Source organism: Carlito syrichta, unplaced genomic scaffold (genome assembly GCF_000164805.1).
Source record: "Carlito syrichta isolate Samal-C Ts95f unplaced genomic scaffold, Tarsius_syrichta-2.0.1 Scaffold308231, whole genome shotgun sequence".
Lineage (NCBI taxonomy): Eukaryota > Metazoa > Chordata > Mammalia > Primates > Tarsiidae > Carlito > Carlito syrichta.
This window is the reverse complement of record NW_007252327.1, coordinates 127,227-150,019: the sequence shown is the minus strand read 5'-3', so window position 1 is coordinate 150,019 and position 22,793 is coordinate 127,227. Positions and strand designations below refer to the sequence as shown.

Below are 22,793 nucleotides of genomic sequence, written 5' to 3'. Positions count from 1 at the left end.
AATTGTACACCTAACCCTTAACTGTACCCGACAAAACCATAATAAAAAATATTGATTAATTAAAAAAGAAAAGAAAAGAAAAGAAAATGTGGCATAGACATGTAAATAGGTAATGATAATACAGGCCTTTGTGTATCATGATAATAAATTTGGAGTCTTTTTTTAAGTCAAACAAGAATCATTGAGGGGTTTTAGGCATGAATTGATATTCCTTTGTTATGAGATCACTGCAGGTCAGAAGTAAACTAAGCCTGTCGACTACATTATAATAAAGAATACAGAAACAGACAAGTTAAATAAAGTACTATGGCAGAAGAGAATGAATGGATGGGAACAAGTGAATGATTGAGCATGATCATCTTGATAGATGCAGGAAAAGCATTTAATAAAACCCAACATCCCTTCACAATAAAAAACCTTCAACCGTGTAGACATTGCAGGAACATACCGCAAAATAATGAGAGCCATCTATGATCAATCCACAGCCACCGTTATACTGAACAGGCATAAGTTGGAAGCATTCTCCCTAAGAAGTGGAATAAAACAAGGATGGCCACTCTCACCATTCCTATTTAGCATAGTACTAGGAGTCACTGCTAGAGCAATCAGGCAAAGAGATAAAAGGATCCAAATAGGAAAAGAGGAAATCAAATGATTTTACAGCCAATATAATTCTAAATCAAAAACGCTAAAGATTTCACCAAAAGACTCCTAAGTCTGGTAAGTGGCCTCAATAAAGCCTCAAGATACAAACTCAACATTCAAAAATCAGTAGCAAATCCATACACCAACAACATTCAAGATGAGAGTAAAATCAAGAACACAAGTGTTTTGAAAAACACACTAAGGCAGTTTCAGAGAATGGTATTTTGAATTGGTAAGAATCTTAGCAGCTTTACTCTTGGCAACATATTTCAGACATGGCTATCACTGCTATATTTGTAAGACTTATTGCATCTTTAGCTTTAAGTTAGATGGGAGGGAAATGACAAATACCTCTCCCCTGTGTAAGTCTTATATAATTCATGGATTAAGAACTTGTTTGAATGACTAGCAATTTTATGTTTTGGTGCTGTAACTGGCTAACACTCAGGTCGCATTGCATATCAGGTTAAACATGTAAACTCTCAGCTCCGTTTTATTAACTTTATGCAATAGAATTCATAACAACTCTCTTTCCTTATATATTTTTTAGTAAGAATAAGAAATGTCATCTTTATAAGAATAGTTTGACTATTGAATCAAAAGTGATCTTTATGAAACCAATGATTTTGTAAAACTCTATTGCCTTTTTTCAGTACTCCAGACTACTGCTTTTAAAAACTCAATATAAATTATTTCATATTAATTATGCCCTTCCCTAAAATAAAAATAGGACAATAGGTATCTTGACATATTAAGTGTATGGAAAAAGTAGACTTTTGCATTCTATATTTTCTTTTCTTATTGGCTTTCAATATCTCTTTGATAAGCACAAAATTCATCTGAAGGTAATTTGCCCCTCAAGTATATAAAATCATATCAACATTGCAAAAAGTCATTAATACATGTTTTGGGGAGTATAATTTTCTAATAAAATACTATAAAATTTCAAACAGAAATATTCAAGCTAAAAACTTCAGAAATATCTGTGATTTATTTTCGCACTTCAGGATCTTTACTTTCTTTTAAAAATTTTTGCTGTTAATTTGAAATAGCATTAGACTTACAGAAAAGTTGCAAAAGCAGAGAGAGTCCAGAGAACAGAGTTCCTATATGCCCTTTACGCAGCTTCCCTTCACCTTAATGTTTTGTGTAACCATAGTAAAATTACAGAAGCCTTTCATTGTCCAAGTCCAGTTTTTTGACTTTGAAGAATATTTTAACATTCTCTTCATGTGATTTTTTTGTTTGTTTGTTTAGTTGATTCCTAAGTATTTAATCTTTTTTATTGATAGTGTGTTTTTTTTCCCTACCATTATGTCCTTCAACTGATTGCTTTTATGAACACCAGTAAATTCTGTATGTTAATTCTATATCTTGCTACCTTATATAATTCTCTTATTATTTGAGTTCATTTTATTGTTTATTCTCTAGGGCAATGTTTGACAAACTATGGACCCATGGCCAAATCTTGTTTTTGTAAATAAAGTTTTATTGCAACATAGTCATACTCATTTATGTTTATGTTGTCTTTGGCTACATTTGTGCTACAATTGCAGAGTTGAGTAGTTGCAACAGAGACTGGATGACCACAGATGACTAAAATACTATCTAGCTCTTTACAGAAAAATTTGCTTACTCTGCTCTAGGGTATTGTAGAGAAAGTTTTACTCCTTTACAAATTATTATTATTTAAATTGATTTCTCTCATCTACTTTATTACTTATTCCCTAGTACAAATGCCAATAATCGAGAAGATAGTGAACCTCTTTGCTTTGTTGCTGATTTTAATGGAAATGCCTCTAATGTTTCCCAATGAAGTAAAATAATGACTTTAGGTCTAAAGTATATATATTTTGTCATATTAAAAAGTATCTTTCAATTTCTGTTTTTAAAGTGTTTTTGTCAGGAATATGTATTAAATTTTGTCAAAGACTTTTTGAACATTTGAAGATGCTATGTCTCATATGTACCATCATGATTTTTTTCTTATAACTATTAATATGGTGAGTTATATCAGTGAATTTCCACATATTGAACTAACTTTGCTTTCCTGGAATAAGTCTTACTTGGTCATGGTGTACTATTTTAATGTGGTATAGGACACTGTTTGCTAATATTTTATTTAGTATTTTTGTAATAATATAGCAATATTATTTCAGTTTTTCTTTTTCCTGTTTTTGGTCATCTTTATCAGTTCTAAGTATCAATGTTATACCTGCTTCACAAAAGGAATCAGGATGCTTTCATTTCTTTCCTTTTTTTTATAAACAATATTTTTTATTATGATTTTGTCAGGTACAGTTAAGGGTTAGGTATACAAATATGCTTTGTTCAGGCACCCTTGTTGGTAAGAGGTGTCTCCCCATCCCCAGACAGATGTTTACTACCATTAATCCCATCTCCCTTCCCTTCCCTCCCCCTGATAGTTTCCCACCACTGTCAATCATTTTCTTATGGTAATACATTGGATGATCAAGGTCCACTATATGAGTGAGAACATGTGGTACTCAGATCTTTGTTTCTGTGAGAGGTCACTCAGTATTATAGACTCTAGTTCCATCCAGGTTGCTGCGAAATTCATGATTTTGTTCTTTTTTATGGCTGCATAGTATTCCATCGTGTATATGTACCAAATTTTTTTTAATCCAGTCCTCTTTTGATGGGCAGCATGGTTGTTTCCAGGTTCTTGCTACTGTGAACAACGCTGCGATAAACATACGTGTGCAGGTATCTTTTTTATATAGTGATTTGAGTTCTTCAGGGATTGCGACTCCTCCTTTCTTTTGTGTTCCATTCATCTGAAAATTTGTTTCCCATCCTCTTACTTTGCATCTGTGCATGTCTTTTCTAGTGAGATGGGTCTCTTGAAGGTAGTATATTGTTGCCTGGTGATATTTTATCCATTTTGCCATTCTATGTCTTTTCAGTGGTGCATTTAGTCCATTCACATTCAGCCTAATTATTGAAACGTGAGAGTTCATCCCTATCATAGAGTTCTTATAGAGTTGTTGTTCTTCCACTTGGTTTTTTGTCTTTCTTTTGGTTTTGGGATTGGTTCATGTATATTTTATTCTTTTTCCTGTACTCTTGTGAAGAACATTGCTTTTTTTTCCCTTGTTTTTCTCGTGTTTAGTACTTTCTTAAGTGTTTCATGTAGAAGTGGTTTGGTGGCAGCATAAGTGTTTAGGGATTGGATATCTAGAAAAGATTTTAATTCTCCCTCACTGATGAAGCTTAACTTGGCTGGGTAGGTTATTCTAGGTTGAAATTACTTATCTTTTAGGACTTTGAATATAGGGCTCCAAGCTCTCCTAGCCTGCAGGGTTTCTGTAGATAAATCTGCTGCCATTCTAATTGGTCTTCATGGTAGGTGATCTGGCCTTTTTCTCTTGCTGCCTTTGGGATTTTTTCTTTTATGCCTACTTTGTTTAGGCAAATTATTATGTGTCAAGGAGTTGGTCTTCTCATTTGTTGTCTTGCAGGGGTTCTCTGAATCTCTTGTGTTTGAATTTTTGCATCACTGATTAGATAAGGGACGTTTTCTTGAATGATCTCATGGAAAGTTTGTTCCACTGTGGTCTCTGTCTCTCTTTCTGCCTCAGGAAGGCTATTACTCTTAGGTTTGGTCTCTTGAAGTAATCGCTCATCTCTTGAAGGTATTGTTTTGTCTTTTTGAGCTTGTTTTCTCTGTTTTTAAGAGTTTGGGTTAGTTCTATATTTTGGTCCTCAAGCTCTGAGATTCTTTCTTCTGCTTCGTAATTCTGCTTTCCATGCTTATCAGTTTGTTATTTATTTCATGCACAGTATTCTTTATTACTGTTATCTCAGATATCAGCTCCTTCCTAGTTTCTTCTTGTCTCTCCTCAATTCTTTTTAATTTCTCTATTACTGTCTTGATATCTAGGTTTGTAGTTTGGGACCAGTCATTCTGGGGGTTCTTCATTGTTTGCATTCCAAAGTCAGTTTTCTCAGTGTCTGCCCTCCCAGGGGTCTGGGAGAGATCCATATTCTTCTTTTGGTTTTTCTTCATTTGTGTAGATGTTTCTCTCTCTCCCCCTTTCCCTCTCCTTCTTTAATTCTGTTTTTCAGGGAAGGTGGGGTTACTTTTGTTTTGTTTGTGCAATCTCCTGTTCTGCCTTATGAGGGTCCTCTTGCTTTGTTCACTTTTGAGGTTGGAGTGTGGGCTGCAGGCTGTACTTTTTGCAGTTTTGAGGTTTAATTGAGGGGGAAGCTATGATTCAGAATCTATATGCTGATTCCAGCATCCACCAACAGGTGTATGAGCACACTGGAACCTATTTCCCACTGCCTTGCAATCTGTCTGTGCAGCAGTATGTAGATTTGGTCCCTGGATCAAAAGGAGGTACAAAAAAGGAAAATAATGGAGGAAGGGGGGGCCAATAGGAAGTTAGAAGGAGAGCAGAGTGAGAGAGGGAAAACAGACATACATAACAACTAACAGGTGAAAAAGAGACACAAGACTGGAGAGAAGTGAAAAAAACATGTGAGCAAAATTCCCTAAAGAATACTGGTAGCTACACAGAAACAGACCAATAAAATCATGAAACAGATAGTGTAAGTCAGAAAGCAAACAAAAGTGAGCAGAACAAACAGTCAAAATGATAAAATCAAAAGTCAAAATAAGAGATTAGACTAGTTCTGGAATCTTTCCTGAGTGTCTAAAGTCTCTTCAGCTCTGATCCCCAGCCTCTCCCCTTTGTTTTCGATGCAGGCAGCTAGATTTACTCGCAGCTTGGGTTTGTTTTTTGAGCCTGCTGCCTGGGAGGACGCTTAGTTGCCTTCGTCTGATTCAGGTAGGGGAGGAGCTTTGACTCCTGTTTAGCGATGTTACCTTAGGAACCGAGGTGGAGGCTGCTGATAGGTGGGCAGGGCAATGTGAATCTCTGCCTGGAGAATGGCCAAGGTGGCAGCTTCACTTTCGCAATCCGCTTGTCTGGGTCCCTAGACAATCCACTATGATGGACTGGACTGTGGTGGTGGGAGCCACCGGGGATCAGCTGCACAGCTGGGTGCTGGATCTGGGGTGCCACCAGCAGGCTGGGGTGGAGGAGGTCAGGAGTTCTCTCTTCTGGAGCTGAGAGCATCCAATTAGCACCTCCTTAAGACATACTGTTCCCTTACACAAGCATGGGGTCACACACTGCGTGTCTCAGCCAGGGCGGGCCCAGAGCTCCAGAGCTCCAAAGCTCCAAAGTTCCAAAGGGCAGGCGGTGGGTGGTGAGAGTGGCCCTGGGCCCCTCACAAGGTACTTCAGCCAAAAATGTGACCAGTATCTCTGAGGGGCAGGTGCCCAGAGCCTCTCTGGGTGACCAGTAGCTTGTTGCTGGGTGCTGGGCGAGACGATGTAGCCAGGGAGGGAGCTGAGACACAGGACTCCCGCGTGGGTGGGAGCCACATACAGTGGAGCAGCAGCAGCTGGGGTCCGCAATATCCGGCCCTGTGTAGGACCAAAGGTCCCTCGGCCTTGGACCAGTGCAGCTGGTGGTGGGCAGAGGGGTGGGGAAGAAAAGTAAGACTCTTTTTGGGAGCTCACGTTCGGAGAATCTTGCAAATCCACCTATGCCGTCGCCATCTTATTGGAACTCTGCTTTCTTTTATTTTCATTACTCTAAAATAATTTATTGAGCAATGGTACTATCTGGGCTTTAAAGATTTGGTAGAAGTCTCCTGTGTAATCATATGGGACTACTTTTTTATTTATTATTTAATATCTCTCCCTAGTTCTATGGAAATTTGGTTTATTTATACTCAAATGAAGTGAATTTTAGCAATTTTCTTGGGCTATTGTCAATTTCATTTGTTTTTAAATTTGAATAGTGCCCTACAAAGTAGCTGTCATGATTTTTAAATGTTGTTTCAGTTTTTTCCTTGTCATTTTCAGTTTTTATATATGTGAGATTTTTCCTGCTTTTTTTCTGATCAAGTTAACTAGTATAGTTTTTCTATTTCAATTTTTTTCCTTGAAAAAAGATTATTAATTGGGTGTACTGTTTCTACATCAAAACTTTCTGCTTTTATCTTTATTACTTCCTTGGTGCTTTCTTTTTGTAGCTATTTTTATAATCCTTTGAATGGGATTTTTTTTATTTTTTAAGAAAATAATAAATGTAGTTTGTACTGTGAATTTTTCTTTGACACTGCCTTAAATGTACATTGTAGATTCTGATGGTTAGTGCTTTTATTATCATCATTTTTTAGAATTTTCTTAATTTCAGTTTATATTTCCCTTTTGGCCCAGGAGTTGTTTAATAATTTTTTTTCTTAATTCCACAAAGGTTTTTAATTTTTGGTTTTGTTCAATATGTCTTATTTTAGTTAGAGTGTGTTGTTTGATTTCCATTTTCATGGAACTTATTGATACTTTATAATCTAATAGAAGATTTTTTTTGTGAGTGTTCTACAGGTGACTGGAATTCTTTATCAACAGAGTGTGGGGCTTAATGTATATTCTCAAGCTCTGTTATAATCACTTAGTCCTTTTAACCTATTATTTTATATGAACTTGATCTGTATTATACTTTAAATGTATAAAAATCTCCTATTAATGTGCTTCTAAGTCTTTTTAAATCTCATGTAATGTTTGATTCTTAAAGATAGTTGTTATTTGGTGCATAAATGTTTCTAATGGTTATGAATTATGACTTTTAATATTCCAAGTGCTATTCTTTGTTGTGTTGTCTTGTTTTGGCTTGATTTCTCCTTTGTCTAATATATAATCTTTATGCCTTCTTTCTTATTGCTTCAATTTGCTTGGTATATCTTGGTCTATTTCTTTACTTTTAGTCTTTCTGAATCACTACATTTTAGTATGTCTTTGATTTGTTGTTGTTTGCTCTTTACTATACGTTTTAGTATGTCTTTGATTGTTGCTGTTTCATTATTATGTAGAAAGGTCTGCATTTTTGATTTTGTGGTTATCTTTGTACTTACAAATTTTTATAATGATATTGTTCTCCTTATTTAATCATTCTATTTAGTTTCTCAGTTTTTATTGGTTACTTTTTTTTAGATTAGAATAAAAGAGTTTGTTTAGAATATAGATTGAAGAGAGAGAGAGGGTATCCACCTCTCCAAGATTGGCCAGAGCTTAAAGAAAAGCATGGCCTTATTGGTTGCTTTTAATTCCTACAGATTGTCTATACAGTAATCAGTGGGTTTATTCTATTTTTCTCTTTCCCTCTTTCTTTTCCACCCATTGTGAAAGAGCATTATTTTTATTTTGCCATAAATAACATTCAAACATTATTATTCCACCATTGACCTGCCTTTGTTTTAAACATATCAACAATTACATATATATTTACTTAAATAATTTATGCATATGTGATCTAACTTGCTAAAGTTTTATAGTCATCTTTTAGTTGGGAGCTTATCTTTTAGTTTGAAAAATAAGAAGATTCTGCTAAAGGATGCAGAGTTCCCTAAGTTCTTATATGTTAAAACTATTTTTCTAAAAATACTCAGAAGACAGCCATGCAAGATATAAAGTTCTCAGTTCTCATGCTCTTTCATTGAATTTTTAAAAATGTGACTTTAGTGTTGCTTTGCTTTATAACGTGTTTTTTGCAAAGTCTAATTCTATTTTGCATTTTTTAAGTTATTTGATGTTTTTTGCCTAGAGGTCCTTAAGGATTTTTTTTTAATGATCTAATAATTTTTCTAGGTTTGTCTCAGAGTTGATAAGTAACTATTTGGTTAGCCTGAAATATAGCTCAATACAGAAAAGAAATAGAATAAACACTTCATTCTTCCTTTTTCAAAAATGTCTATTTTTAGATATATTAGTTGTTAGGGATTCCAGCAATCTCCAAAAATGATAAGGGCTGTTGTTTGGTTTTTTGTTTTGTTTTGTTTTACATATTTGAACTCATGAATCTTAATGGCTTACTTTGTCTCTATTGTTTTTTTCATACAAAATGCTGGTATATATGATTCAAAACATACCAAAATTCTAATGCTCTAAGTTTTCCATTACTTCAAAATAACCTTAAAATTTAAGGGTCAGTTTTCACCATAAGTGAGTACCTTCCCTTAAAAGAGTTAAATTTCTTGTTTTTTAGATCAAGGAAATAAAGTAAAAGGTACTTCTATTAATATTTTATAAATATCCAGTATTCTAAGAATTTTTACTTATCAATTTATCTAAACAATACACTAATTTCCTGCAATTTATTTTATAAAGTATTTTCCTTCCACATTTTGTAAAATAAGCATTTGTTGAACTGATTGTTACATGACCCTGTGTTATGTGATCATGTAACGAAAGACTCTTTTACAAAACATATACATAAGGATAGAATTAAAACTTATCATGGAATCTGTAACTCTAAATTTTCTCTTTTCTGTGGTTTAAATGTAATCATGTTGCATTTATTTAATTTTTTTCCAATTTTTACATTGGGTTTATTTGTTCTTTTTAAGAAGGAGGAAAAAAAGTAAAGCCATGCTTATTGGTATACAGAAGAGATTTAACTTCTTTGTGACTGCCTAGATATTTCTTTTGCCACAGAACCAATTTTTGTGACCTTTTAGGACTTATGTAAAACATAAAATAGAATATACATTTTATGTGTTTGTATCAATAAGAACATTTTTCTTTCCTTTTACATTTTCTTTTTGTTTTTCATCTGCATACTTCTAAAAGCAAATAGATTTAACTGGGATGCAAAAATGCCAAATGAAAAGTAACTAAGTGAATAATTTAATCTTCTGAATCTTAATTTTCTCATTTTAAAACAAGATCAGAGGTTTTTAAATTTGTTTTTTCATGTAAAACGCTGGCATACATGATTTAAAACATACCAAAATTCTAATGCTCTAAGTTTTGAGGATTATGTGAATTTTAGTTCTCCACATTATATACCTCATCCAGCCAGTTGTGATATGCTGATATGAGCTTGGTTCAATAGCTGAATAAATAGGATTCTCAGTACTATTTCCTGTGAGTGAGACCATATGTGTATATGTGTTTATAATAAAGGAAAAACAAATTTTCAAACTTTTAATTTGTGAAATATAATGTACATAAAGGAAAGTGCATAATGTAAATGAACACATTAGTAAATTATTGGAAAGGGAAGACTTAAGTAACTTTCACCCAAATCAAGATGTAGACTTTTGTCATGACTTTTTTTTTTTATTACAAAGATGTGGGGTACAATTCAGGATTAGGTATACAAACATTGATTATGCAGGTACCCTTGTTCATGAGGTATGTCCCTCCCTCTCCTAGCAGTTTCCCTCAACTGCCAATCCCACCCCCCTAACAGTTTTCCATTACTGCCAAACGCTTTTGTCATGACTTTAAATGACTACCCCCTTTATCACAGCCCACCCAATGCCACTTGTCTTTACTCTTGAGATAGCTCACTTCTTGACTTTTGTGGTGATTAAGATCTTGCTATGTTTTCATACTTGAGAATGCATCTCCATGAAAACTATAGTTTAGCTTTATTTCTATTTTGAGTGTATCTGAATGGAGTACATAGTGTTTTTGTCTGACTTTTATTCAAAATTATGGGTTATTTTTATACTTAATTATTTCATTTGATGAGTTTTAACAACTGTACACAGCCATATAACCATTAATCAAAACTAAAACATTTCCTTCCGGCAAGAAAGTTTACTCATTCTGTGCTACAATCAATTTTCATGCCCACCCTCAGCAATCACTTTTTCATTTATATCACTGTAGATTAGTTTTGCGTATTCTTAGAGTAGAATTTCTGAACCATAGGGTACATGTTTAACTTGATTAGAAACTTCCAAATAGTATGCAAAAGTGATTGTACAGTTTTATACCTGCATCAGTGCCAAAATTTAGTATTGTCAGTCTTTTAAAAAATTTGTCATTGTAATAGTATGAAATGGTATGTCATTGTAGATTTCATTTTCATTTTCCTGATTACTAATGATGTTAAGTAACTTTTTATGTCATTATTGCCCATGTGTATATTCTTTAGTAGTCTGTTTAAATCTTTTGCCCATTTTTAATTTTTTGATTTTTTGTTGATTTGAAGAAGTTCTTTACATATTCTGGATACATATCCATTATTAGATATATGTACTGTGGAATAATTTTTTCCCCAGTAAGCTTTAAGACTTTCTTTTGTGCAGAAATTTTTCATCTGATGAAGTTCAGTTTATCAATTTTTCTTTTCTGGTTACTAGATTTTATGTCTTGCCTGTGATCAAAATAGTTTTTAAGTATGTAGTGAAATGTAGTCAAACTTGTTTTCATACAATATCCAATTGTTCCAGTATCATTTCTTGAAAATATCATTTCCCATTTGATTAACTTGCTGCCTGGGTCAAGAGTCAGTTGACTGTAAATGAGTAGGTTAATTTCTGAATTCCTTTTGACCTTGATTTATTTTTCTATTTTTGTACCAATGTTGACTACTATCTTGACTACTATACTGTAGCTTTGTAATAAGTTGCATAAATCTTCCAACTTTATGAGATGCTTTGGAATACTGTAGGTGATTTACATTTTAACATAAGTTTTAGAATTAACTTGTCTAAATCTTTTAAAAGCTTTATGGGATTTTAATAAATATTACTAGGAATCTACAAATCAATTGAAGGGGAATAGAAATTTTTAAAATGTTGAGATTGCTAATTCATTAATATGGTATGTATCTCCATTTATTTGGGTCTTTAGTTTCTCTCAGCAATATCTTGTAGTTGTCAATGTAGAGTCTGCACATTTTGCATTACATATTTTTTCTGTTGTCTGTTTATTTGTGCTATTGTGAAGGATAATTGTTTTTTTATTCCTTTTCTAATATTTTTGTTGCAAGTAATATGTATATAATTGATTTTGGGATATACTTTTGTATATTTAAATATACCTTTATGTATTCTTGCAACCTTGCTCATTGTATTTTTCTAATAATGTTTTTACATATTATAAGGTTTTCTATATGTAGAGTTATGTAATCTGCAAATAATGACAGTTTACTTCCCTCTCCCTAAATCTATATGCCTTTTCTTTTTCTTTATTAATAATATAGTCAATTATCACATATATTTTACATGTGTTATATACTGTATTCTTACAATAAAGTAAATAAGAGAAAATAAAATGTTATTAAGAAAATCATAAGTACAAGAACATATATTTACTATTCAAGTAGAGCATCTTAAAGGTCTTCATCCTTGTTGTCTTCTCATTGAGGAGGCTGAGGAGAAAGAAGAAGAGGAGGGGTTGGTTTTGATGTCTGAGGGATGGAAGTAGGAGAAAATCCACGACTAAGTGAACCTGCATGATTCCAATCTGTGTTGTTAAGAGGTAACTGTGTTTGTAATTCTTCTCATTGAAAGTGAGTAACTTTTATCCTTACTTATTTGGCCAGTCTTCTGGCGTATAACCAATCAATTATTGTCATCCCTATTCCTTCCCCTTTGCAGATGTTCTCCTCATCCTTCTTTGGCTCTGATTCACCATGCTGGACTGCCCAGCCACCTGGATGCTCTCTTCATCCTATTCAGGATCTGATACCCTTTGCTGGGCCACCTTCCCTACTATGTTTGTCCTCTTCACCTGCTCAGCTGTCCCTCTGCTGGGTTGCTCCATTATGTTGACATTCTCCACACCCTGTTCAGGCTCCATCCCCACATCAGGCTGATTCTCAAGAGGATATCTTTTTCATTCTGCGAGGGTTCTGACTTCTTATATTGAGTTCTACCCCTAAAGATTGTTTTTTAGGCTCTGATACCTTGTGACTTTCCCCCATTCTTACAGAGATTCCCTCTTCATTCTCCTTGGGCTCTAACACCCTATGCTACACCCCTAAAGCAACCTTGTCTTCTGCCATGAATAATTACTTTGTTCTGTTCCATATAATGGCTTTTCTGTGCCCCACATAATGGGCTAAGATAAGGGGCAGGGATTTTACCATCATTTTTGAGTGACATTTTCACTGGATATAGAAGTCTAGGCTGATAATTATTTTTCTTCCATTTTATAAATGCCATTTTATTTTTTTCTTACTCTCATTGTTTCTTGTGAGCTTTCATTTGTATCATAATTCCCTGTGCCTAATTTTCTATAGACTGAATGTTTGTGTGCCTTCAAAATTCATATGTTGAAATCTAATCCCCAATGTGAGGGAACTGGAAGTAGGACCTTAGGGAGAGTGGAGCCTCATAAATGGATTTTATGTCCTTTTAAAAGAGACACTAGCAAGCTCCCTTGGCTCTTACCACATAAAGTAACATGAGAAGATGGCCATCTATGAACCATGAGGCAGGTCCTCATGTGACCCAAAATCTGCCTTTATCTTTGGTTTTCCAACTTCCAGAGCTATGAGAAACAAATATTTATTGTTTATAAGCTACCCCATCTATAGATTTCTGTTATTGCAGCTCAAAGGGACTAAAACATACTGTTTCTTTTTTCCTTTGGCTGCTTTTAAAATCTGCTCTTTGCCTTTGGGTTTCAGCAGTTTGATTATGATGTATGTGGGTGTGGTTTTCTTTGCTTTAATCTACTCTGGGTTCTTTGAGCTTTCTGAGCCTATGGATTATTGTCATTCAAATATTTTGCCTTCACAAATATTTTTTAATCCTATTCTCTCTCTCTCTCTTCTTCCTGGCACTCCAATTATACATATGTTGTTTCATTTAATCATATTCCACAGGCATTGGCTTTTTTTTCTTTATTTTATTTTGTGTAATTTTTTCTCTGTTGTTCAGTTTGTATATTTTTTATTGTCTTTAAAATCACAGATCTCTTTGTCTGTTTTGTCTAGTTTGCTCTTAAGCCCATCTAATGAACTCTTCATTTCTGATATTGTAGTTTTCAAATCTAGCATTTCCATTACATATAAATCTAGCATTTCCATTATATATATATAGATTTGAATATTACTGTATAAATATATACAGATAAACTACTATATATGTGTGTGTAGTCTTTCTGTCTCTGGTTGCAGAATGTCCTTTCTTCTAAATGCAGTTATAAATGCTTTGAAAAGTACATAATCATGGTCGAATAATATAAGTACCTCTTGATCAGAATACAAAAAATTATCTTTTATACTTAAAGAGCATCCATTTAGTGGGTTATTGTTCGGACTTTAGTGCGCAAAGATGTGCAATTAAAAACAAACCAGCAATGGTACAGGTATGGACAGATCAATGGTATGCAATCAAGAAACCTGCAACATATCTATAGCTATTGAGTTCACAAGATATTGGGCACAAATAGCTATATCTATGGATATCTATATAACTACCTATTAAAATTTAAATAATCACAGAGTGTCCATGAAGAAAATAATCTAGGTCCCTACCTCCTTCTTTATAGAAATCAGGTATCTAAAATATTTAAGTATAAAGAAAATAAGTAATAAGAAACCAAAAGAAATATTACGGTTTTTATTATCTTGAGATGTAAATGGCTATTCTAAGCATAAGATAAATAAGCAATATTATAAAGGAAATGATAGATATAAAATAAAATTTTATTTGCTGAAGAAGAATTAAAGAGAGAAAGAGGAGGAAATCTCCTTTGCCTAGAGAGAAGGTAACCATAATTGGTCATTAAAAGGAAAGGATTAAATTGAGTTCTCGTTAATGAAAGGCAGCACTTCTATATAGAATAATAGCAGCTAATACATTAAGAAGATGGACATAATTAGAAAAATCAGTATTTTACAACTCCAAAAGAATAATTCTTTTAGGCAAGGATAATTAATGGATGCTAAAAATGTAAAGTAGGGAAAAATTGTCCTCAGGGGGACAGAGTCTGACCCCATAGATTGTTATTCAATGAAAAGGGAGAACTATATCCTTACAATGAAGATATCTAGTGATCACCAGTACAATTAAATCACCAAACTTGACATTACTAAAAGTTGGAAAGCTGAACATTTTGTGCCTCTTGATATGTAGCAATCTCTGGCACGTGATAAACCCTCATTTAATATTTACTGTGTGAATGAATAATTTTTCTGACAAAACAGTTTCTAGAATCTTTCAAGTCATATTGCTTACACAATTACAAAATAATAGACTATCCTCTTGCCTTCCCAAGGCCAAGGAATTCTTGGCATACCTTTCCAAAGGGTGTCACATACACATTTCTTCTTCAAGTTTGGTCTGTCATAGCCTCTTTAGAATAATATGTAAAGATGGAAACATAAAAACTTCGAGAATTTTTTAAAAGGCAAAATTATTTTTAATACATTTTTCCTAAGCATGATCATTTAAATTCTGACTACATTCATAGTCCCCTTTTTACTGAATTGCCAACTCGGTTTGCATGTGGTTTAAGTACGTCATGTTCTTTTAGTCTAACCACAGTTAGCTTGAGCCATTGTCATACAATAGAATTTATCAGTATAATTTTCAGCAAATATTGTAAAGTCTTAGAAAACATGCAAAATAATGGTTTCAAAATGGATATATTGGTTTTGCCAGAAAGAAACCCTACAACCTTACTCGTGCCCACACTATGGGCACAAAACATTCACATTTGTTCATGTATGTGGCCTCAGTGGGCAGACAAGGCAGCCAGACTCCATAACAGTCCTGGAAAATGTTAATATAACAGGAGACTGAGAAGTATAGCAAACAGCTGCATCTTTTTGGTTGGTTTATTTTTTTAAAAAAATAACAAGAATATGAATATATCTGCCAGTCAGGCAGTTTTATTTCCATGATAAGGCTGAAGATTTTAAAAGCATATAGTTCAGTTTTGTTTTTATAATGTCAAGAAATTTATGTAAAATTATATTGATATAAAACATGGGAAGAGCTACCACACTGCTGAAAATGAATTCAGAGCATGATGCTAATCAAATTAAAGGACTACACCAAAGGGAATAGACCCATTGAAAATAGACAGTGGAATAAATTGATACCACTTTGGTAAGCCCATCATTGTATGTGCAAAAAGCAAGAGTTATAAAGAGATTCTGTGAAAATACATTCTCTAAGTTGAGAGAACTTCAAATGAAAATGTTACACTTAGATTTAGAATTTGAGCATGTATTTTGCAAGTGTGAGGTTTAAAAAGGAATGTTTTGTGTTGGGAGAGATTTTTGGTTTGTTGAAAGAGGAGTAAGCAAAAACTATTGTTGAAGTTCCTTTTAACCAGCATTCATGGGTGTGTTAGCATGCCCTAAGTGTAGTGGGCAACATATGATTCCATCTGTCAAGGAGATTATATGGTAATTGGGGAGATGGGAAGCACATGCATGACTGCAAGTTAGAGCAACGTGGTATGAGTGCCAGGAAAAGGGAGCAAAAAATTTAAAAGAAGCTCCAAGGAGTGGGAAGCCAGAGGATTTGTGGGAAAAGTTTTGTTATAGACTGCAAGTGATGGATTGTTATTGTAAAATATGGGGATGGCATGGGCAAGGCTTATGGTTGAAAAGTGCACAAAGGAAGAAGAGTTTTGGTGGTCTGTAAATCAACTAGTGTCTCTCTGTGTTCACATGGAATCCCTGGGCACATCTGTTGCAGCATTTTCATAGATTATAATGGTCTCTTCATTCCCCTCTTAGAAAATTAGACTTTAGTTTCCTAAAGGACATTTAAAATATAGTCAGTCCTCATTTTTTGTGAATTCTGTGTCGATGGATTCATACATAACACCAAACAGTATATCGTTTTTGCTGTCATTCATATACACGTGCAGAGCAGTGAAAAATTTTGAGTTGTCTGATGCACTGTTCTCATCTGAGGTCAAAAAGGATGATGCTCTGCCCTTTTGTTTCAGCTCTCACAACTGCGAGCAAGCCATCTGTTTGGCCGTCCATTTATTGCCATGTTTTTCGCAGTTTGGTGTTTTGGGTTGGTGCTTTTGCTGTTTAAAGCTACTCCTAAGCACAGTGCTGAAATGCTGCCCCATGTTCCTAAGTACAAAAGGCTGGGATGGGCCTAAGGGGAAAATTCGTGTGTTAGATGCTCTTCGTTCAGGCATGAGTTATAGAGCTGTTGGTCATGTGTTCCATGTTATAGATTCAACAGCATATATCAAACAAGATGTCTTTAAACAGAAACACATATGAAACAAGGTTGTATATTGATCAGTTGACAAAAATATTCTGACCAGAGACTCACAGGAACACAATTTTTATTTCTCGTTCGGTATTTGTTTATCTAGTGTTTCTCGTGACTCGATAGACCATAACTCCTACTAGTAATGAGAATTGGCTGTATCTGTTATTCCTGTATGTCTAGTGTTTAGTGTTTAAGTAGATGGTTAAGGAGTTTTATGAGCAATTCCAGCTCCCTGAAACTTTTAAGCATGGGACTCAAAAATTGGGGTTTTAATATCATGTAGGTATGGGAAGCCATTGGAAATGTTTTCTGTTCCCTGGGAGTGATCTTTTGGTGGACAGAATAACTATCCCAAAGACCCGGCTGCTCTGAAGGAGCTGTTGCAGAAGCTCTGAAAGTTTCTTTAGGAAGATTAATTTCATGGAAATTTATCAGATGGATTAAAATGGAGAGTAACGGAAGACACAAAATCACATTATGCAACCATTGCAGCAGTCTTGACGTGAGGTAGTAAAGACCAGAGTGAGGGTCCTGGCATGGGGGAGGGGAAACAGGAGCATATCCTCAAGTTGTGGTGAAGTAGAAATAAGCAGGCAGTGACTTAATGCAGAGGATGAGGGAGATGGCAGGGATAAAGGTAAACCCTGAAATTTGCTGCCCCTGACTTTGTTAGTTCCTATATTTGCAAATGTTTTTCAGTCTTCTTTTAAGACACAATACTCATCCATTACAACTGAGCATGATGAATTATCTGGTGTTTAGGGTGAAGGTGAGGAACGATAGATCTAGTTTTACAATTAATAGTGAGTTTTTACAGTTAATTGTGAAATTATCAGGTAAGGGGTGTCAGGATTGAATGATCCTTTAAAAAAAAACTGTGCCATCCTTATGTGTGCCATCCTAATGACTTCCATTCTAATGACAAGTTATGTCCAGTTGGCAGTGTGTAGTTAAATATCACTAATGCTAAATTTGTGATCTGTGAGAAGAATGGGCGGATTATTATTCACTGTTGTTCATCATGAAATTCTGTGTGAAAGAATACATAGAGATTCAGGAATCAGCATGAATTATATTGTCAGTAGCATATATTAATCAGAAAACTTTTTAATTTAAATTTAAAAGCAAATTGTTCATTTTAAAGTGTCCAGTTTGTTTATTTAGAGTTACCATAAATTGAGAAATAAAACTTTGTTTTCTCTTAGCATGATATTGACAGAAAGCTTTAGGTCTGAAAAACTATTTAGCTAAGTTTTGCTTTAAAATCCTTTCTCTGTGCACTATTTTCTTATTAGAAGTAATATTTTGAGAGACAGTTTATATCTTACTACAGTCTAGTTTGCATCACCAATTTTATAAGGTTATGCAAAACTGATATCCTACTTAGAACTTTTGGAATAATACATCCCCCACCCCCACCCTGGCAAACTCATCCCAAATAATCAAGAAATGTTTTCATGTCTATTTTTAAGGAAGAATTTGGATGATATTTTAAGCTAGTGGTATTTATTTTATCTATGGCTAAATACTACATGTGTTTAATTCAACTTGAGATTTAAAAAATCAAACAAATTTTGATGCTCTTTATCTTTTTCATCTGCTTTGAGTTTAATATACCTTTCTGAACAAAGCCATGTTTGTGAAGTTTATTAAGTTTTGTTTGGCCTTCTCCACTGCAAGCACTCAGTGGACCTTACTGTGAGGTTATGCCCTGGACTGATTGATATATAAACAGAAGACAGATGGTGCAGAGATGGCTCTGATGATAATTCATTTTTCAGCTAGTCATGAAGATATTTTGATTACAGTGTGTTTAAGTAATTATAACACCGTCTGCAATGTTAGTCTTGCTGGGAAGGGTGCACATGGAAAACAAGTTACGTGTTATTCATGCCCAACAAAGGATGCACTGTGGCATAATGATTTTAATTCCTAATGCTAGATTAGGGCTGAAAGAGTTTAAAATATGTCATACAGTAAGGTAAGTCAATTAAACATAGACCAAATAAAAAAGGTAACTGCACAGTTTTGAGGCATAAATATTTGTTTTGGAAAGTATTTAGATGTTACTATATGAAAGAAACCAGTATTTTTACATTTAGGTAACAGTCTGTATACAGCTAATTAAAAAAATTATGTGACTTGATTTTTAGTTTATGTGAATCATAATTATCATGCAGCTTGCTTTCTGTGTTATGAATTTAAAACTGAAATCAGAGGGGCTGACGATTCAACAGCATGTTTTATCCCTGCTGTAGTTGAAGTTTTGCAAAAAACAAACAACAAAAAAGTTTAAGCAAAATGTCAAAGGGAGAAAAAATAATCAGAATTGTTTGAATAGATGGGTCATTTACATTTTTATTTTTCACTTACTAATTGCAGTTTTTACCACGATTTTGGGTTCCACAATAGGATAATTTATCGCTTAGATGGAGTTCGTTTGTTGTGGTCCCTGCTGAAAAATCCTCACCCTGATGTGAAGGCCAGCGCAGCATGGGCCCTCTGTCCATGCATTGAAAATGCAAAGGTAAGTCTAAACTGCAAGTCAATCCATTCTGGAATCTTTGATACTATATTGAATAATGCCACTTCAGGTTACTGATTGGTTTTGACTTATTTTTGGCCACATTTGTCTGGTGGGAAGAGTGCTAACAATGTTTATGCCAAAGTAATTTCTGAGCAATGCCTTTTCTTGGTCAGTTTTAAAATGTGAAGCAAAAGTGGCCTAAGATGGCAGTGCTTACCAAGTTCTAGTTGGTTGGTGTAATTCAAACAAGCACTCAGATGAATCAGAGCAAAGGAAAGTTGACTGTTCTTATCTCTTGGGAGATAAGAAAATTATCTGCATTTGCCTGCTACATACAGAGAGTGCAGGCATGTGGGAAGCATGACTCCGTCTATGATAGTTATAGCCTGCAGTGAAGGATCATTATGTTCCTACCGTGGAAAGGTCACATAATTACCCTGGGTATCACTTTTCTTACCTGTCACTAACAACTGGATGAGAAGCTTCTGAATTCTACTTTAGCTCTTCATTTGTAAATTTAATTATTTTCTCTAAGGTTCTCTTCTCAGCCTATTTCTCTTAACTTTTTTCTTTTTTCTTTTTTTTTTTTTTTACAGATTTTAATATTTCCCTTTAAATTCCTTACTGTAAAACCTACTTCTTTATTGAATATTTTTATCTAAAAGATGTTATTTCTATAATAAATTTAAATGACTCTAAGTGCCATTCTAAATATATTTTTTACAAAGGGAATTGTGATGTATGATAGGAGAAGAGAGACCTATTACAAGTTTTTAATAGAACCAATTTTTGGCAAAAAAAGTGTAAAGTTTTCAAATAATTTACAGGAAAATGAAAAATGGGTTGGTAATTTATTTAGAACACATCCTATAAGGCTGCAGTAAAAACCATTTTCCAGCAAAGTACTCATTAATATAGATAAGTCTCAAGCATATTGAGCAAAATAAAAACAAATTGCAGAAGTAGATAATACAATATGATTCCTATTAAAGTTCAAAGAATTTTTTAAAAATGCAACATTTAAATGAAGTTGTTTAGGAGCAAGAAAGAAGCCTATTGGGGAAAGATTGACATACATTCTTGAAGGATAATCCTCATTAGTTATTTCAACTAATCAGCTCAGCTCTTCATTCATAATTATGAACAATCAAGAATTATTAAATATTTAAAGAATATCAGTGATATTAAATAGATAAGCCAAGATTAATAAGCAGAACTAACCTCAGAAGAAACATAAATAATATAAGGGACAGAATATAACATTACATTTTAAAAGTTAATATCCTCAGAAAGACATGAGTCCAAAAAAACTGGAAAAAAATTCATAAATTTTAAAATGTTTCTTGGAAATTGAAAATGTTTTGGAAAGATAGTAAATTTGGTAGAATAGATGAATACTTAGATGACTATTATTGAATAATTATCTAGAAGATAAAGTTTAGTAAATAGCTAAGAATGTAAAGTAAAAAGAAAATAGGATGTGAAAACACACAGCAAGAAAGAGAGTAATTGAAAGGAAATAATAGTCTCACTTATTTTAAAAAAGGATAAACTTTTATAAGCTGAATTACTGAAGAAAGACTCATGTTCAGGATGAAAATATCCACTTAGTGTCAAGCAAGAAAAAGGAAAAAAAAATATCTATACCTATGTATAAAAACATCTTATTTGGTGTTTTCAGAAATTAAAGGAAGGAAAAAAAGTTACAAAAGAGCAAGAATCACACCAGCATTAGGCTTAACATCATTCACAATAAGTTCTAAAATAAAATGAAACAACGCCTGTCCTGCATGTGGAGGAAAATATTTTTTGTTCTGGAATTTTATATTCTACAAAACTAGCATTCAAGTATGCATATATCTTCCCATGAATCTTTTCTGGAAAAAAAATTACATTATAATATTTTCCAGCAAAACAAAAGATCCTAAGAAAAAAACGAACATGAATTATTTTAAAAAGAGTAAATACATCATTATAATTCTTAACTAAATGTAAATTTGTGTTGAAAATATGGCTTTCAAATTTGATTAAATGATTAAGAAAGAATTCCTTTAAAAGTAATATAAAATTTTTAAAAAATAGGGTTTTTACCTATCTGTTTACCTGTCTGTAAACTACAGGATGACTTAAAAAAACTTAGGAGGTAATAGATAAAAGCGTGATAAAGTTCTTTTTCTTTTCTAGGAAAGAATGTTATAGATGCTGATTAATTTTCAATGTCGTTGAAAATATAAATTTAAATGTAGAATTTAATGTTAGCATTGGTGAGATACCATTTTAATAAATAATATTTCTACTTAATGCTGTTATTATGTATAAATTGTGTCCTGTCATCTTATGTGCTTCAACTTCATATCTGCCTATTTATCTATTATTGGATTTAAGAGATATCCAGTATTTCCATATTCATTATTCTTGCATAGGCTTTCTGTCCTGAATATCTCACTGGTCTCTCATGCTAGCAGCCCAAAATGAACCACACTCAAACTTTAAACACCACCCAGCCTATGTCTGTCTTTGTCTTTGGTCCCAAGGCCTAGACTAGATCCAAAGCTGCAAAAGATCTTCTCGTTCCGTTGTTCTTGAACTTCACCTACCCTCTGCACACCCTCTTTCTTCTCAAGTAGAAACCTCAGCCCTCTCCATACTTATATGAAGGGAAAGACAGATTCCTGAAGAGGAGATCTCTGCTTGTTCCTGTCTTTCACCAAGAACTATACTCTCCTGTAAGTGTTTATCATTGAGTTAACTTGAACATTTGAAGAGTCGTCAGCAAGGAAGAGACATGAGCAGTATGGCTAACTATAAAATGTATGATTGAGTGGGTAACAGAAATTGGTGAGTGTTTGGATATTAGCTGTGAGGAAGAGGTCAAAATTTTTAATTTTGTTGTTGTTGTTGCTGTTGATAATGTTGACAACATGATGGAACCTTTACCATATATGGGAAGAACATACTTTTGAGAAAAGATGATGGTATTGCTTTCATTCAGATGTCAAAAGATAATTCTGGATTGGAGATACACATATGGGGGCCATCAGCATGTGGGAGGTAGTCAAGGTCTGGAGAGCAGATAAAAAGGAGAGGGAGTAGAATGAGAGGAGACCACCAATGACAGAGCAAAGTCAATAAGGAAGGCAGAGGAGGGATGGGATAGCAGGAGAGTATGATTACCAGAAAGCAAAAAAAGAGACAAATCAAGACTGAGGAGGAGTGTTCAACAGTATCAGTTGCCCCAAGACAATTCCCCCTGAAGTGTACCTTAAATATGGTAATTAGGTAGTCACAGCCATAGCCCTTTCCATTGAGAGCTGACAGTTTAAACTGGATTACACCAGAATGATAAATGAATCAGGGGAAGGAAATAGAGAAGAAGAGGATTAATAGTTCTTTCTAGAAGCTCAACTGCTAAGAGAAGGAGATGATATTTAGAAAATAGCTAGGATTAGAAAATGATTAATATGGAAGAGATGTGTGAGAGACAGAGGAAGAAAGAAAGACTTGGCTCTCACTGTTCTTAATCTTACAGGCACAGTACTCTGAGTACTGTAAAAGATTTTTGGAGTGCCCAGCAAAAGGATGATTC

The 22,793-nt window shown here is 33.8% G+C and overlaps 1 protein-coding gene across 1 annotated transcript in view; it reads left to right on the top strand.

Moving 5' to 3' along the window:
- ARMC4 (armadillo repeat containing 4) overlaps nucleotides 1–22,793 on the top strand; it is a 177,899-nt gene that overhangs the window by 77,595 nt on the left and 77,511 nt on the right. The window contains exon 17 of the mRNA XM_021716171.1: nucleotides 19,093–19,207. Coding sequence (XP_021571846.1) covers nucleotides 19,093–19,207 — 115 coding nt within the window. The remainder of the gene's footprint in view (nucleotides 1–19,092; nucleotides 19,208–22,793) is intronic.